We start from the raw sequence: 18,734 nt of genomic DNA, 5'->3' as shown, positions 1-18,734 counted from the left end.
AATGGCATGCTGGAGGAACTTTGGTTTCCATGTTAATTTCGTAAGGAAACATAAGCAATATGATGTCGTGTCCACGAGGTGTCGCTGTTAGATCATATTAATGAAACTTCAATTCAGAATTCAACTTTATTGTTGGGAATACAATACACGGTACATGAAAAACTTGAAAAAAAAACAACAACGTGGAGGTCAATAGAAAAAAGTTCTGTATATCATTGCTTGTCATTTCTGTGATTTTACCAGTTCATGTCATTTCTTCATACAGGGGGGAAATAAACTGAGTTTATCTTATATACATTAGTTGATTTGTGGTCTAAATTCTCTGAGAAGCTAAAAATGGCACATCAGTACAAATTTTCTGAACCACAAAATATTCATTTCAGGCTAAACACTGGTCTTTCAGTAGATTCAGATCATATAAAAAATAAGAACAAAAACATAAAAACAACGCGAACAAAAGTGCAAAAGGCATAGTACTCTCCAGGTCAAAACTCGTCAAATGAAAATATCTTTACAGCACGATATAGTAAACGACGCATAGTATCTTGACATAACATCAAATCGTTAAATTCTGGCACATCCTGAACATCACTTAAAGCAACTAATTTCTAGTTAAAGCTTTCTATATATTTAGCGAACAGGACAAAAATGTAAGGCATTCAACAAAACATCAATCATTTATTATGCAAACTAAGCGCCATATGATATTTTTCATATGTACATTACATACATTCATATTTCCTATTAGTTTGTATTTTATGAAAAGACATTGACAAGAGAATATAGTAGCACTTTATTACAGTTCTGTTCTGCATGCACTATGCACTTATTACAGTAATTACAATAACTGGGTAATAACTACTAACCCTGAATCTACCCCTAAACTTAGTTACATTATATTACCAGTACTTAAGTTCACTGTAAGTACAAGTAAGGGAACAACAGGGGTTAATGTTAGGTTTAGGGGAAGATTCAAGGTTAGTAGTTATTACTCAGTTATTGTAATTACTGTAATAAGTACATATAGTGCATGCAGAACAGGACTGTACAATAAAGTGCACCCAAGAATATGATTATGTAGTGTGTGTGTGTGTTTCTGAAAGTGTAAAGAGCCTAATGTGTATATGGATGAGCACTTCTTTTGACTAACTTCATCAAACTTTACATCCATGTTAAAACATTTTATATTATGTCACATGATCTGTTCATTATGGAAGCTTGTTTCCGCCACAGAATAAAAAATAAAATGAGGTAATTGCGACTTTTTATCTCACAATTCAGACTTTTTTCTCACAATTCGGACTTTTTGCCTCAGAGTTGTGTGAAATAAAGTCGCAATTGCGTGTTATAAAGTCAGAATTGCAAGAAATAAACATGCAATTTTTAGAATTGCATGTTTATATCTCACAATTCTGACTTTATAACACGCAATTGGGAGATATAAAGTCAGAATTGCAGGGTATAAACATGCAATTCTGAGGAAAAACTGTTTTTTAGAATTGGACTTTATAACTCATAATTCAGTTTTGTGAGATAAAAAGTCGCAATTATCTTTTAAAATGTTTTATTCTGTGGCGGAAACAAGCTTCCATAGGCTTCATGACATCGATGAGTCTTATGTGTGATGGTTCCTACACAAAATAGAGAAAGTCTGGCTTAAAACTATTCTTTAAAAACAGAAAGATTAAAAAAAAAATCAGCATAATAAGTAGATAATTTATGCTGAACATAATAAGCAGAGTTCTAAGAGAGAAACAAAACAAGAAAATAATAAAATAACATTCACAAGAAAAAAAAAGAGCATAATTTCCCTAATGTAACTGGACTTTTCCACACATATTCAAATGACTGATTTTGCACGAATGAGACTGAAAGCACAGCTAGGTCTTTGTTAATTGTGATTATCTCTGCGTTTACCTTATAACACACATCAGAAGAGAGTGTATGATGGGTTATGAGATCTGCTGAACACATTCCCAGGTCAGAAGAGTCCGAGAGTCTGACGAAACATCATTCTTCCCTGTGTTTATCAGGAGTGTAAATATCAACGCACTGACGGCTGCTTGCGCGCTGTGAAGAGCTGTGAAGAGCATGGAGGTCCAAAGAAAGAATACAGCGTTTGAAAATGAAAGTCTCCAGAGACAGGATATCTGACAGCATCCAATGAGTGCGAGAGAAGAGGATGAAAGTGTAAAAACACACACACACACACACACTGACAGAAGCGGGTTTATGAGCGACAGCATCCGACTCCCTTCATCTCCTTGTTAACAAACTCCTGCAGCTGAAACTTGGGCTCGTTCGGCTCCTTCATCTCCCTGTGCTTCAGATCCCTGCGAGAAACATCACATTCCTCAGGAAAACTCAGGAAAACTCAGCGCCTGCTGTTTATTTGCACACATCTTTAGCACGAGACTCAATGAAGGAATTAGGAAAATCTGGTAATGATGCAAACACGCCTACAAATTACACCGTGCAATATTCCTCGGATTACTGTGATCTGATGTACTTTACTGGGATTGTCCAGAATCTGTGATCCAGACACTTTAATCGGCTGTTTAAACGGGAAAAGCTGCATGTTTTTCTCCAATATTAATCAGTTACTTCTACAACATTAAATGCATCAGGCAAAAAAACTATAACACACTCTTTATTTACAGTAAAACACGTGTTTGCTCTCAAACAGAATTGAATGCATAGTGTAAAGCTTTTCTTGCATGTTTATTCTGGTCTTGGTGTTATTGTCTGAGACATATTCCTGAAATCCTGACACACTTTTGCATAAAATCTTGTAATCGTAAAGATAAATCCCGCTAAGCTGTGTGTCTAGAAACATGGTGTTTTGTCCATCCCTGATGAATTAATCTGCCCTTTCCTTCCCGTCTGCTTTCCGAACACACCGGGAAAACAGCACTACATCTGTGAATAAGATCCCTTTTAACACTCATTTACACAGAAACTGTGTTTGCACTGAAACTGAATTTAATAGTGCTAGTAAAGCTCTACACAATGCATTACAAAATGTGTCTTCCTTTTGTCGAATATACAGGCACTTATTAACATTAAACATGATGCATATTGTACTGTAAGCCACTGCCGATAAACTTTTGCTGTATGTTTACACAAAAAATTACGTTTTTTTTTATTTTTTTTTGATTGTTAGTTTTTGAAAGAAGTCTCTTCTGTTCACCAAGGCTTCAATTATTTGATGAAAAAAATGCATTAAAAACAGTGAAATATTATTGTAATGTAAAACAGCTGTTTTCTATGTGAATATATAGTAAAGTGTAATTTATTCCTGTGATCAAAGCTGAATGTTCAGCATCATTACTCCAGTCTTCAGTGTCACATGATCCTTTAGAAATCACTCTAATATGATGACTTGATGCTCAAGAAACATTTATGATTATTATTAATGAATAAGACGCAGCTTTTTGCATGTGCAAAAGTGGCTCAAATGTATTTAATGAATGTGTTTTCACCAACAAACACAAAGTCTTGTAGTTATGTTTGAAAACTGTCCTGAGTTTGGAAAGGCATCGCCTGCTACGTGTGTGTACATTTATTAGATGTTGTGGCAAATCTGAGGATGTTTTCCGCTGCCAATAAGAGTGTGATATTCTCAGCTCTATTAATCATGCACAGATTCTGTTTGGGCCTGAAAGCGAGTGACTTACTTTGCCACAGCAGTGAAGGACAACTCCACATTCAGACCTGATTTAGCACTGGTCTCCATGAAGGGAACGCCATACTCCTTTAGAGAGAAAGAGAACATTTGTCTTATTCCTTACAATATACAGACACAAATGAACCATAAACATAATGCATATCGTGATCAGTGCTTCTGAATTACTTTAAAATGTCCCTATTATGCAGTTTTAAAGGTCGAACAGGTTTTCATGCATCCAAGGTCAAAAACACTTTAATTTTCTCATAATACACATTGCAGAATCAGCTCTTTTCTCTCGGTGTCTGAAACGGTTCGATCAAGGATTCAGTCTCTCTAAGCTCCGCCTCTCTGAGAGCTGCTCTGCTGTGATTGGTCAGAAAGCAAACGCTCATTATCATATCTGAATCTCAGCTCTTGATCACAGTGATACGAACAGTAACGTTGGCGTGGGTTTTACCGTATCAATCTCATCAAAGTGGATTTGCTTTGTCAGCAGAAAACAGCGTCTTCTCGACACGAACAACACCAACCAAACTCTTCCAGTCTCAGATACACTACAGTGTTTGAGGGCGGAGCTAAGAGACGCTGTTCAGCCAATCAAGACCAGAGGCGGGCATTATGCAAATTAGTTACAAGCCTACACAGGTTCAGCTGGAAGTAAGTTTGGAAGTGTGTGTGTGTGTGTCTGTGTCTGTGTGTGTGTGTGTGTGTGTGTGTGTGTGTGTCATATGCATGAGTAATTTAAATGCAATAACCTCTCAAAGACAATGAACGAGGCTAAAGGCAAGAGATTTGCATGAATCTAGTCTGCAGTGTAAGTGTGACAGGATTGTGAATGTGACTGAAAAAAAAAAAATGTATGAGTGAAACCTGCATAATGTGATGCCAGTTTAATGTTTCCCATTTAAAAGCTGCATTTAGATATTTTCCCTCATTAACCCCTTGCTCATCACCCCCAATTTTGGCAAGTGCTGCATACATGAAATGCCCAAAATAAAAAGGTTACTGCTCATAAGTAATTCTGAATAGAAACATAACACACATACATTTAGAAAGCCAACCCTTGAGAGTTTATAGTTCAAGACTCAAAATTAACCAGACTGTTATTAATATTGAGATATATAAGCTCAAACATATTTTGAACTAAAATAATCTGGGATCACCAGTGATCCCTGTCAGGTAAGGGGTTAAAAAGATTTTACACCAAGAAATATTTTTTTTAAATGTCTACATGACTGTGTAAGTGTGTTTGTGTTGTTGATATAACACACCTTGGCCAGTTTCTCCCCCTCCTCTCTCTTCACAACCCTTTCATGAGTGGCATCAGCCTGAAAAATCAATCAATAAACAATGCATTATGTATTAGCTTTGATTTCTAATCAATGTTTTCTATATAACTTATTTATGAATTGATGTCACACATGCATGGCACAATCCAAATATAGAAAGATCTTAAGGTTTCAGATCAGGAAACAGTGAAGTATCTATAATATTTCAGTAAACTTTACTCACCTTGTTCCCCAGAAGCATGATCACTACGTTCTGCTGAGCGAACTCATTAATCTCTGTGAGCCAGGCCTGCGGAAAGAGAACAACTCACTGTGATTGTATTGTAAATTTACAGGAAATTAGAGAGAGAGAGAGAGACCTCAGGTTAATGAAACACGGTGAAGGGTTGGAAACACCATGAGTCTCATAATCATCTAACACACACCCCGTAATATTAATTAACTACATGTACTTACTAGTAATAACAGTAAAATAAAATTTAATTAAATTAACTCCGCCATGGCAGGTCCCAAGCCCGGATGCGAAAGGAGGAGGGTAAATATTTTTTACTCTAAACACCGCCGCTACAGAAACGTCAACAAGAAAATCAAAAGACACCACGGCCCTGGGGAAGGAGAGATCCCCCGCCGGAGACGCCTGATAGTGAAAGCCTCCTGGAAGCCATCAGGCCGACGACCATCTTGTCTACCAGGACCACAACTACCATCGGAACATGGAACGTCCGCACCATGATCGAAGCAGGAAAGACAAACAGGACTAGAGGCGAATGATGATGATGACGACTTATTAGTAATAACAGTAAATTAGGCATAATTAAATGTGCCAAGAAAACATCCCCCACACCATTACACCACCACCACCAGCCTGCACAGTGGTAACAAGGCATGATGGATCCATGTTCTCATTCTGTTTACACCAAATTCTGACTCTACCATCTGAATGTCTCAACAGAAATCGAGTCTCATCAGACCAGGCAACATTTTTCCAGTCTTCAACTGTCCAATTTTGGTGAGCTCGTGCAAATTGTCGCCTCTTTTTCCTATTTGTAGTGGAGATGAGTGGTACCCGGTGGGGTCTTCTGCTGTTGTAGCCCATCCGCCTCAAGGTTGTGTGTGTTGTGGCTTCACAAATGCTTTGCTGTTGCTGTTGTAACGAGTGGTTATTTCAGTCAAAGTTGCTCTTCTATCAGCTTGAATCAGTCGGCCCATTCTCCTCTGACCTCTAGCATCAACAAGGCATTTTCGCCCACAGGACTGCCGCATACTGGATGTTTTTCCCTTTTCACACCATTCTTTGTAAACCCTAGAAATGGTTGTGCGTGAAAATCCCAGTAACTGAGCAGATTGTGAAATACTCAGACCGGCCCGTCTGGCACCAACAACCATGCCACGCTCAAAATTGCTTAAATCACCTTTCTTTCCCATTCTGACATTCAGTTTGGAGTTCAGCAGATTGTCTTGACCAGGACCACACCCCTAAATGCATTGAAGCAACTGCCATGTGATTGGTTGATTAGATAATTGCATTAATGAGAAATTGAACAGGTGTTCCTAATAATCCTTTAGGTGAGTGTATATATATATATATACACACACACATCTGTCAATGTGTCTCTTATCAACTTAAAAGGGTTGAAAAGACTTTATTATTGGCTACTTATAGAATAAATAAATAAAAGACATGCAGATCTTCAAGCTCTGCAACAAGTGTTCTCACAGCATGAGCTTTTCAGTCACGTGTGTTTGTGACAATGCAGAAGACAAAGAAGAAACTGTCTGGAAATGATTCTGCCGGATCCACTGGTTCTGTTTGATCTCGATCTCGATCTAGATCCCTTCGGTCTGAATGTGTCTCTCTCTCACAGACCGTGGAAATGGGTCTCTCTCTCCACGTCTCTGAAACTCACTCAGCCTCATTTGCATTTGAAAAGCGTAACAGCGTTATTTAGCAAAGCCTTGTACTATATCAGTGCATGAGTTTATTTCCTCCCGGGCCTGAAACAAGCGAACGAGAGTCGTTTGATCCCTCGACTATGTGTGTTTCATGTTCTGCTTCCAGGCTTTATTCAACTACAACTAACAGCAGTCCACAGATACGCTTGATTTTCTTCCATATAGCCCAAAATATATTTATTAATTACAGCTAAACGGATTCTTATGTTTGATTTGTGTTATTGTGTCTAAAAGGGACACGGCACATTTCGAGAGCCTTCTGGCCTACAGTACGGCACCGGCCGAATGTCATTTCACAGAAACATTGCAGTTGTTTTGTTTTCATAGTTAAAGCACATTATTTTTATGTCCTGATTACACTATGCACCTTAAATGCAGTGCAATTCTCTTCAGATAAAAGAGTCACCAAATACATAAATGTATTTGTATGGTTTGCAGAACATTTTTAAGATGTTATGCTGTGATGGAAACCAAAATGAAGGGCTTGAAATGAACTATGAGGCATGATGTGTTAAGAAAACATCATGAAATCAGAGTCTATATCACTTTTTTATCACAAATGCAAATGTGTTATTTTAATATTACAGTAGGTGTGCTTTGTAGAACATTTTCAAAACTTTGTGCTTTGACGGTGCCAGATTAAAAGCAAAATGCAATGTTGTTAAAACGTTTTGTACTTGCTGGGAAACTGCTGTCTAAATCTGGAAAATGTGTGAGTGTGTGTATGTGTGTGAGTGTGTGTGTGTGTGTGTGTGTGTGTGTGTGTGTGTGTGTGTGTGTGTGTGTGTGTGTGTGTGTGTGTGTGTGTGTGTGTGTGTGTGTGTGTGTGTGTGTGTGTGTGTTTTAAACAAAAGCAACACTGTTTCATCTCATATTAAATTATTTCCCTTCACAACTTTGGTAATAACTTGAAAACTCACAGGAGATGCAAAAGTGGTCAAACCCTCAAAACCCCGGATAAATGGACCTTCTGTAAAATAATATCAGGAAAAAATAGTGCAAACAGTTACAAATGAGCCGATGTGTCCTGTGTCAGAAATAGCAGCAAAAAAAAAAAACCTATTTCAAATCATATAGTTTTTGAATACACACTAAATTTCAGCCAATGCTATAAAGTATAAACTATATCATCTTTGGCTCAGGAGAATAGAAGTCTCCATTTGATATGATCTTATCTCATTTCTGTTGATTTCTGTCTTTTTTTGTGCAAATAATTAATGGTAAATTAATGCATGTCAGAGTATGAGAACTATTCTAGCAATAGTAATAAAGGCGGATGCTTCTCAATGTAAACTTGTAGAGAATCAGATATTAATCAACTCATTTACAGCATTTATCAAAGTTATTCTGTATGTTCATGTTTTTAGAAAAGAATGTGAGAAATGATGTTTCTCATTGCATTATGTGGTTGCCATACGCAAGGTTGGGTCACGAATGTTTTTCTGTTTTGGTCTGACGCACTGGCATTGTGTGTGTTTGAACACAGTCCTGTTCACACAAGTAGCACAGCCAAGTCAATCTGCTGAACAATAGTCTCCACAAAACACTCGTGATGAAGCTTCACAAGCTCTGCTGTTCACATGTGCATGAGAGAGAAGCTATTTCTGATTCCATTCCACTCATTCCAGCCGATATTAAAGCAATATTTAGTACTTATGTTTGTTTTTACTTTTATATGACAGAATGGGAAATGATAGGAAACTAAAATGTAGCTCAAACAGTAATGGGTGCTAACAATACCAAGGTCATGAGTTTGATTGGAAAACTCATGCACTGAAACAATGCGAACCTTGAATGCAATGTAAGCCACTTTGGATAAAAGCATCTGCCGAATGTGAAATGCTAAAAACTTTGAAGACTGGAAATTTAGTTGGAGATTTTGGCCAACTTTTCTTTGATAAATACAGACAGCACAACTATTAGAAATTGATGCTCAGAGTATTTCCTATGCAATGTTTGATTTCAAAGACTGGAGACTCCAGTCTGGAGACTCCAGTCTTTGAAATCAAACATTGTCTCGAGTCTCCAGTCTTTGAAATCAAACACTGTATCCAGTCTTTGAAATCAAACATTGTCTCGAGACTCCAGTCTTTGAAATCAAACATTGTCTCCAGTCTCTGAAATCAAACATTGTCTCGAGACTCCAGTCTTTGAAATCAAACATTGTCTCGAGTCTCCAGTCTCTGAAATCAAACAGAGTCTCCAGTCTTTGAAATCAAACATTGTCTCCAGTCTCCAGTCTTTGAAATCAAACATTGTCTCCAGTCTCCAGTCTTTGAAATCAAACATTGTCTCGAGACTCCAGTCTTTGAAATCAAACATTGTCTCCAGTCTCCAGTCTTTGAAATCAAACATTGTCTCCAGTCTCAAGTCTCCAGTCTCCAGTCTCATGTCTCCAGTCTTTGAAATCAAACATTGTCTCCAGTCTCTGAAAACAAACAGAGTCTCCAGTCTCCAGTCTTTGAAATCAAACATTGTCTCCAGTCTCCAGTCTTTGAAATCAAACATTGTCAAGTCTCCAGTCTTTGAAATAAAAACATTGTCTCCAGTCTCCAGTCTCATGTCTCCAGTCTTTGAAATCAAACATTGTCTCCAGTCTCCAGTCTCTGAAATCAAACAGAGTCTCCAGTCTCCAGTCTTTGAAATCAAACATTGTCTCCAGTCTCCAGTCTTTGAAATCAAACACTGTCTCCAGTCTCCAGTCTCTGAAATCAAACAGAGTCTCCAGTCTTTGAAATCAAACATTGTCTCCAGTCTCCAGTCTTTGAAATCAAACATTGTCTCCAGTCTCCAGTCTCTGAAATCAAACATTGTCTCGAGACTCCAGTCTTTGAAATCAAACATTGTCTCCAGTCTCCAGTCTTTGAAATCAAACATTGTCTCCAGTCTTAAGTCTCCAGTCTCATGTCTCCAGTCTTTGAAATCAAACATTGTCTCCAGTCTCCAGTCTCTGAAATCAAACAGTCTCGAGTCTCCAGTCTCCAGTCTTTGAAATCAAACATTGTCTCCAGTCTCCAGTCTTTGAAATCAAACATTGTCAAGTCTCCAGTCTTTGAAATCAAACATTGTCTCCAGTCTCCAGTCTCATGTCTCCAGTCTTTGAAATCAAACATTGTCTCCAGTCTCCAGTCTCTGAAATCAAACAGAGTCTCCAGTCTCCAGTCTTTGAAATCAAACATTGTCTCCAGTCTCCAGTCTTTGAAATCAAACACTGTCTCCAGTCTCCAGTCTCTGAAATCAAACAGAGTCTCCAGTCTTTGAAATCAAACATTGTCTCGAGTCTCCAGTCTCTGAAATCAAACAGTCTCCAGTCTTTGAAATCAAACATTGTCTCGAGTCTCCAGTCTCTGAAATCAAACAGAGTCTCCAGTCTTTTAAATCAAACATTGTCTCCAGTCTCCAGTCTTTGAAATCAAACATTGTCTCCAGTCTCCAGTCTTTGAAATCAAACATTGTCTCCAGTCTCCAGTCTTTGAAATCAAACATTGTCTCGAGACTCCAGTCTTTGAAATCAAACATTGTCTCCAGTCTCTGAAATCAAACATTGTCTCGAGACTCCAGTCTTTGAAATCAAACATTGTCTCCAGTCTCCAGTCTTTGAAATCAAACATTGTCTCCAGTCTCAAGTCTCGAGTCTCCAGTCTCATGTCTCCAGTCTTTGAAATCAAAAATTGTCTCCAGTCTCCAGTCTCTGAAATCAAACAGAGTCTCGAGTCTCCAGTCTCCAGTCTTTGAAATCAAACATTGTCTCCAGTCTCCAGTCTTTGAAATCAAACATTGTCAAGTCTCCAGTCTTTGAAATCAAACACTGTCTCCAGTCTCCAGTCTCATGTCTCCAGTCTTTGAAATCAAACAGAATCTCGAGTCTCCAGTCTTTGAAATCAAACGTCTCCAGTCTCCAGTCTTTGAAATCAAACAGAATCTCGAGTCTCCAGTCTTTGAAATCAAACACTGTCTCCAGTCTCCAGTCTTTGAAATCAAACAGAATCTCGAGTCTCCAGTCTTTGAAATCAAACGTCTCCAGTCTCCAGTCTTTGAAATCAAACATTGTCTCTAGTCTCCAGTCTCCAGTCTTTGAAATCAAACATTGTCTCCAGTCTCCAGTCTCCAGTCTCCAGTCTCAAGTCTCAAGTCTCAAGTCTCAAGTCTCAAGTCTCAAGTCTCAAGTCTCCAGTCTCCAGTCTCCAGTCTCCAGTCTCAAGTCTCAAGTCTCAAGTCTCAAGTCTCCAGTCTCCAGTCTCCAGTCTCCAGTCTCAAGTCTCAAGTCTCAAGTCTCAAGTCTCCAGTCTCCAGTCTCCAGTCTCCAGTCTCAAGTCTCCAGTCTCCAGTCTTTGAAATCAAACATTGTCTCCAGTCTCCAGTCTCGTGTCTCCAGTCTCCAGTCTCGTGTCTCGTGTCTCCAGTCTCCAGTCTCGTGTCTCCAGTCTCCAGTCTCGTGTCTCCAGTCTTTGAAATCAAACATTGTCTCCAGTCTCGTGTCTTGAGTCTCCAGTCTCGTGTCTCCAGTCTCCAGTCTTTGAAATCAAACATTGTCTCCAGTCTCCAGTCTCGTCATGCCTTTGTTTTATGTTTGATCATATTTTGTTAATTAAAGTTGCATTTGGGTTCACTTCAACTTGCCTCCAGGATTAAATCATTACAATGAGCTATTCAACCTCATTGTAATGCCTGCATGCCTTCTTCTTCTAAACCAATCAAAACTCATGCACTGAAAAAATGCAAACCTTGAATGCAATGTAAATCACTTTGGATAAAAGCATCTGCCGAATACATAAAAGTGAAATGCTCAAAACTTTGACTACCACTATAGTTGCAAATTATGTCTTTTCTTTGATATCGCATAAATGTCGACCCTCAAATTATTTCCTATGCAATGTATGATTTCAAAGTGCAGCATTTTTATGTAAAACAGGCATTTAATGATACCGTGAGTGATTTCAACTACAACACAATATAACTACACTATAAATATCCAGTTAAATTATGCACTGAAAAAATGCAAACCTTGAATCCAATGTAAATCACTTTGGATAAAAGCAGAATGCATAATGCATAAATATGAAATGCTCAATACCTTTACGACCTCTATGGAATATTTGGTCTTTTCTTTGATATTGCATAAAAACAGACAGCACAGATTATAAAATGATGCTCACTGCATCAGAGAGACTGACTTTAAAACGATTTAATTGAGTCGCTGTGCGAGTGTTTCAGCGGTGTGACAGATGAGGATGAGCGTATCAGGAATCTTTATCGTAATGGAGGCAGACGCCGCTTCGCCACACTAACCAAGAGTGATAAATGACACTTATTTACAATAAAACATGACAAGAATATAAATGGAGGGAAAAGAGAATGTGGCAAGAATTCAGAAAGCGTTTTAAACAGACGATGAAAGGGAGGATAATGTGAAGTTAATCAAAGTAAATGGAGATAAACACGACTGAGAAGAAGAAACAATTAAATAGAATTAATTTAACGTTTAAAGATGTTATACCAGGAGCGATGGAACAAGTGAAATGAATAAGAGAAAGAAGACAGAAAGAGCGAATGATGAACACCAGGCTCAGACCAGGGACCTGAAGATATATTCATCTTATTTAGCAACGCAGACGGTAAGTAATGAAAGCAGTTTGTCACGCTGTAAAGGAACTCATTATTTTAAGAAGTTCAACTACAGTAAAGCTATAAAAGTGCACTAACGTTAATATGGGGAATATCAAGGCAGAATATCTCAGGGTTTCTGAATGAATTCATCTCTATTGGGGAGACAGCATAATTAAAACATCATTTTACACTAAATACAACACAATATAACTACACTGTAAAAAAAAAAACATGTTATAAGAAGAAGCTAATAAATAGAATCAGATGTATAATCAGATGTAATGTGTCGCTCAGGGACTTATCCTTTTACTGTTTTTTGACTATATTATATGGCAATCTAGAGTAATTACTACCAAAAACAATACATTTGACTGAACTTTACAGTAAAATTATATGAAATGCAATTTTAAAGCATTTACAATTTACAAAACTTTTCATGGTATATGGTAAATCAGTCAATAGGTTTTTACTGTTGCACTTTTCCAGGAGACTGACTGTGTTACAAACATAGTTTTACAGTGTAGAGCAAAAATAAGTGTTAACTAAATATATTGCTAGAAAACAATCCTCCAGGGGCTTGATGACACAGAGACTCTCACACAGATATTCTTGCCAGTCAGATCATTCTAATCTTGCTAATTTCCTATGCAACGGTTAATTTAAAAGTGATTTTTAATGAAGAAAAAAAATGTCAGCTGATTGCAAACTTTAACCTCCAAAACAAAACAAAACTAAACTAAACTACATGCATGCATTGAAAATGTAAACCATTCAATCTGACTTACACTGAAAAGTCACTTTGGATAAAAGCATCTGCCAAATGCATATCTGTAAATGTAAAATGCTAAAAACTTTGAAGATCACTAGTGTTGGACATTTATAGCTGGAAAAAATAACTAATAAGATAAGTTATTAAGAATAAGACTAATAATAAGAACTGTGACAGCATTAAAACATCATTTTACTCTAAATGCAACAAAATAAAACTAGAACTAAATAAAATTTTTGCTAATATTTTCTAGAAAAAATTTTTTTTTTCAGAGATTTAGATCAGCGAAGTCAGGTCGTTCTGATCTATTAAATATATATTTATTAGGCAATGTTTGATATCAAAGTGCAGCATTTTAATGTAAAACAGCTCTGAGCGTAAACAAAACAAAACAAATCTTGCAAAAAATTGCATTGCAAAATTGCAATAAATAAATAAATAAAAATAAGAGGACAGCTTTAAATCCTGGGCTTAGAGAGCCTAAGACTGTCACAGATCTCTTAAAGGGGTGGTTCGGAATTTTTGACATCGGACCTCATTTTTAAGTCAGCCTGGTTGTTATTCATCAGTGGAGACATTTTTTAAAAAAAATTATCCAGTCCTTATATTTGGATAGTTAGCCGATGCTAGGCTAGCGCGAGTCAAGGGTAGATGTTAGCCAGCCATTAAAAAACGTTTTACCCACTCCACAGTGCACCAAACGCAAATCAATTATAACACTAGACTATCGATGCAAATGTACGTTGAGAGAATAATGTTAGAAATCAAACTTACCTTTCATCTCAATGATCCCAAAGGAACTAGTTTCTCAGCAGCTGCGGAATTTTACTTTGCTCCAGTTAGTAATGCGGCAAAAAGTAAACACAGAAAAGAAGCGCCCTACAGTGTGTGTAGTACATGTGTGTACCGGCTCACTCGGTTGCCTAGGTAATCAATATCACTCCGCTGCTGCTGTAGACAAGGCTTATGATTACAGGGAACAAATTATAACTAATGCAATGTGATGAAAGGTAAGTTTGATTTCTAACATTATTCTCTCAACAGACATTTGCATCGATAGTCTAGTGTTATAATTGATTTGCGTTTGGTGCACTGTGGAGTGGGTAAAACGGTTTTTAATGGCTGGCTAACATCTACCCTTGACTCGCGCTAGCCTAGCATCGGCTAACTATCCAAATATAAGGACTGGATCATTTTTTTTTAAAAATGTCTCCACTGATGAATAACAACCAGGCTGACTTAAAAATGAGGTCCGATGTCAAAAATCCAGAACCACCCCTTTAAGAACAGCTGTTTCTGTGATTTCTGTCAGATATTAAGACATTTTATTACCCCCAAACTGTTTACAATGTAATTTTGTCAGATAAATACAAGTTCAGTGTTTTGTTCTTCCCTCATATTTAAAATGTAAAAAAAAATATAAAATATTTTCCTCAAATTTGATGGTTTAATCTAATTTGTAGGTTCATTGAAACCAATTATACTACAGGGCTGCTGAATGCTTGAATGTGATTGGTTGATGAACGTTCTAAGGTGTGTGTAGTTATATTCAGGAAAACTCACGGCTAAAGTAGTTCCGGCAGGTTTCGACCGCATTACAGCTGCATATCACTATTTCAGTTATTTCAGATGAACCAAAACCCACAACGACACTGACCACGCAAATAAATACAGTAAACAATAGGGTCAAATCGACAAATTATTTCCATGTTTTTATGTTATGTACGGAAAGCACATACTCTCTTTCTCCCGCTGAAACACACACACACACACACTCGCACAGAAACGTGTTGTCAGCGCTGCTCTGATGATTTTATCAGTAAAATAGTTCAACAACTTAAAAGCTACATGACGTTTCTTACTAGCGAGGAAATAACGGCGCTGTTCTTGAAGCAGATCAACTTACAGTTTCACTATTAGAGACGCTGAAGCTGAACACTTGAGAGACACAGACTCAGTAACTCTCTCTCTCTAATAACTGCATTAATAACTGCTATCAATGACTCAAGCCTCCGTTACTAACTCTAAAATGATGCTTTGAAATTACGTGGGATGAGATGCACAAGAAATTAGTCCTGCACACGAGAGTTTTAAGGACAAAAACCTTACAAACGTCTTGAAAAACATCATCTGAACAATGTTTTCAGTGCTTACCGTAAACGGTCCAGTCCACTGAATTACTATAAAACAATGCGGTGTAACAGCATTACCTTGTGTGTGCATTATTCTCTAATAATTCAACGGCCCGTCATTAATTATTAAAGGGGTGGTATAATGTCCTTTTCACAAGATGTGAAATAAGTCTCTGATGTCTCCAGAGTGTGTGTGTGAAGTTTTAGCTCAAAATACCCCACAGATATTTTTATATAGCATGTTAAAATTGTCACTTTTTGAGGGTGAGCAAAAACACACCGTTTTGTGTCTGTCCCTTTAAATGCAAATGAGCTGCTGCTCCCGGCACAGGGGGCGGAGCTTCAAGAGCTTTTACCTCACACACACGCTGAAAATTTCAAAAACTTTTAGCCTTTTATGTTCAAACCGAAGTCAGAAAGATGGAGAGACTCAAGAAGAAGTGACAATAATGTAGAAAACATTTCTGAATGGTTAGTTGATGAATTTATGAAGCTGATGTGGAGTTATCTTCTAGTCATTGATTAGCATATTCTATCATAATAATCTATAAAGCGTGTTCAGGGGGCGGGGTTTATGTAAATTCTAGGGTTGGTGATGTCACTAACCCGGGAGGAATGTGGTGTAGTCTCTACCAGCCGTTTGTTGTAGTCCCAACGCTATCTCACGACCAATTCGTACGAATTCGTACGAATGATAAAAAGTTGGCTAATTCGTACTAATTCGTACGACCTAGCTCGTACGAATTTGTACGATTTGTCTAAACCCACGTGATGGGTAGGTTTAGGGGCGGGGTCAGGGGTAGGTCATTCGTATGAATTCACACGAATTGGCCAATTCGTAAAATATGTACGATTTTGCAAAAATCGTACTAATTCGTACGAGTCAGGTCGTATGAATTCGTACGAATAAGCCACCTCGTAGAATTTGTACGTTTTCCCGTGAGATCGGGCTCGTAGTCCTTAAAAAGCGATTTCTTTAAAAGCAAATATCTCCCTTTGCTCTGAACTTTGAGCGTTGTAACTTTGCAGATGTTGTTTATGCTCAAACAGCAACATTACACACTAACTAAAGCTAGAAAAGTCAAATCATAATCAACCACCCCTTTAATGCATGCACATCACTATCGGCCTCTACTGTACATGCATGAGCTGTGATGATCCGTTCATCTGTGAAGAATAAAGAGGAAGACTGACTCGAGTCCACAGTCATCTCTGCGTCTGCTCATGCGTTCGGCTCTGACTGCGGTGAAGACTCGAGTAACGCACACACTCTCTCCCACACGTGTCACACACACTCCACGACCTCCATCTGCTCTATTCTCCCAGTCTCAGGGTTTTGTCCAGGATTCAAGGTTTCTGCTGGGTCTCCTGATGGTTTGGATCAGTGTTCTTCTGTATATGTGAGTGGAGAGACTGTATTTTCCTCTCTTCATCTTCAATCTATTTCCTCCGAAGGGTTTCATCTCTTGCTTTCGCTCACTGTTACATGAAACCTCGCTCTGAGTTTGATCCATAGTGACATTTACGGCCAGTTAGAGCTTTGTTTGTCCACACACACACACACACACACACACACACACACACACACACACACACACACACACACACACACACTCATTTTATTTTGCATTTTTTTTTGTCTTTCCGGAAATATCCTTTAAATATAGTCAGTATATTGTAGTCACATTTATATGACAACTGTATTTTCTCATGCAATACATACAGTATAATTAAAAATAAAAATACACTACCGTTCTAACATTTTTAATGTTTGTGAAAGAAGTCTCTTATGCTCACCTAGGCTGCTTTTATTTGATCAAAAATACTATAAAAAACAAAAAAATATTACAATTTAATATAGCAGTTTTCTATGTGAATATAAAGTGTAATTTATTCCTGTGATCAAAGCTGAATTTTCAGCATCATTACTCCAGTCTTCAGTGTCACATGATCCTCCAGAAATCACTCTAATATGATGATTTGATGATCAAGAAACATTTATGATTATTATCAGTGTTGAAAACAGTTCATATTTCAGTGGAAACCGTGATACATTTATTTTTCAGGATTCTTTGATGAATAGAAAGTTCAAAAGAACAGCATTTATTTGTTATTATAACATTATAAATGTCTTTACTGTCACTTTTGATTAATTTGAATATCATTAATAAAATGTAGGCTATATAAATATCTGACTGACCCTAAACATTTGAACTGGGGTGTTTGCATATTTCATTTTAGTATTGATAGATTTTTGTCCATTTTTCTCTCACAAAAAAGCCATAGAACTTTTGTTTAATCTGTAACAAACCAAATTTTAATTAAATGGAAGGATTTAAAATTTGTAAACACATTAATATCTCAAAATATTTAAATGACTATCAAAATATCAAAAGAAAAAATTGTTAGAGCATTATTAATTATATAAATTATCATCATATTTTTGTTAACATTTGATGTTGATTAGATTAACACTGACTCTCGGCATTATTATTTTTTGATCACTGTAATATTTCGCAAATTCCATATTTCTGTCACTCTTAGCTAATACTGTAGTTTATTAATGTGTTTATTGTTGTTTCTGACATGCAGTTACATTATAGGCCATGTTAAGCTTGTGAATATCAAAGCAAGAGATAGTATTCGATAGATACTCTACTAACTAGAAGTAACTTTGCATGTAAACTAGCAATCATTAGAGTATTAGTAGACTGTTAGGTTAGGGTTCAGGCTAGTAGAATAAGTTGATCTGTAGTTGCAAAGTTACTTATAGTTAGTAGAATAACTAAAGTGGACTGTAGAATTAAAGTGTTACCGGAAACCCAAACTTTCAAAAAACCTTCTTCTATTTAAAATGACCGAACTTCACTAACTCACACACCGCTCACACACTCTCATTAGGAGGATTTGGATAAACCATCATTCATACCATCAAACTCATTTGTATCTTCGCCCTTCCACACCCACACAATCCCATAACCCCTTTCTGAACTAGCCAGCACACACATATAGTTGTAATATAATATGCTGGAAATGAATATATTGTTATGAGATAACCTTTGTGCGAGACAGAATGAGGAACAGCAGTGAAGTGAAGCAGAGATTGTGCGGTTACTGTGTTTAATGGCTCTACTGTAATCATCAGAGTTATTCACACACAATCGTGCGGATGATTACACACATCTGAGACTGATCGAGGAACAGTTTCAACAGCTGAGGGACATCAGACTTCATATGGAGAAACTAATTATAACTTTGTACCAAGACAGGCATGAAGAAATTATTAAAAATGTGTGTATGTGAGATGAATCAAT

The 18,734-nt window shown here is 37.3% G+C and overlaps 1 protein-coding gene across 1 annotated transcript in view; it reads right to left on the bottom strand.

The window, feature by feature from the left end:
• Window positions 1-424: 424 nt before the first annotated feature.
• Window positions 425-18,734, bottom strand: part of rab26 (RAB26, member RAS oncogene family) — a 70,651-nt gene continuing 52,341 nt past the window's right edge. The window contains exons 3-6 of the mRNA XM_079852035.1: window positions 5,183-5,401; window positions 4,942-4,998; window positions 3,678-3,754; window positions 425-2,333 (exon numbers count right to left, since the gene is read on the bottom strand). Coding sequence (XP_079708161.1) covers window positions 2,231-2,333; window positions 3,678-3,754; window positions 4,942-4,998; window positions 5,183-5,200 — 255 coding nt within the window. The 5' untranslated portion in view covers window positions 5,201-5,401 and the 3' untranslated portion in view covers window positions 425-2,230. The remainder of the gene's footprint in view (window positions 2,334-3,677; window positions 3,755-4,941; window positions 4,999-5,182; window positions 5,402-18,734) is intronic.

This window comes from Squalius cephalus, assembly GCF_949319135.1.
Source record: "Squalius cephalus genome assembly, chromosome: 19".
NCBI classification, from domain to species: domain Eukaryota; kingdom Metazoa; phylum Chordata; class Actinopteri; order Cypriniformes; family Leuciscidae; genus Squalius; species Squalius cephalus.
The sequence above is the reverse complement of the archived record's forward strand: the minus strand, read 5'-3'. Positions and strand labels throughout refer to the sequence as shown.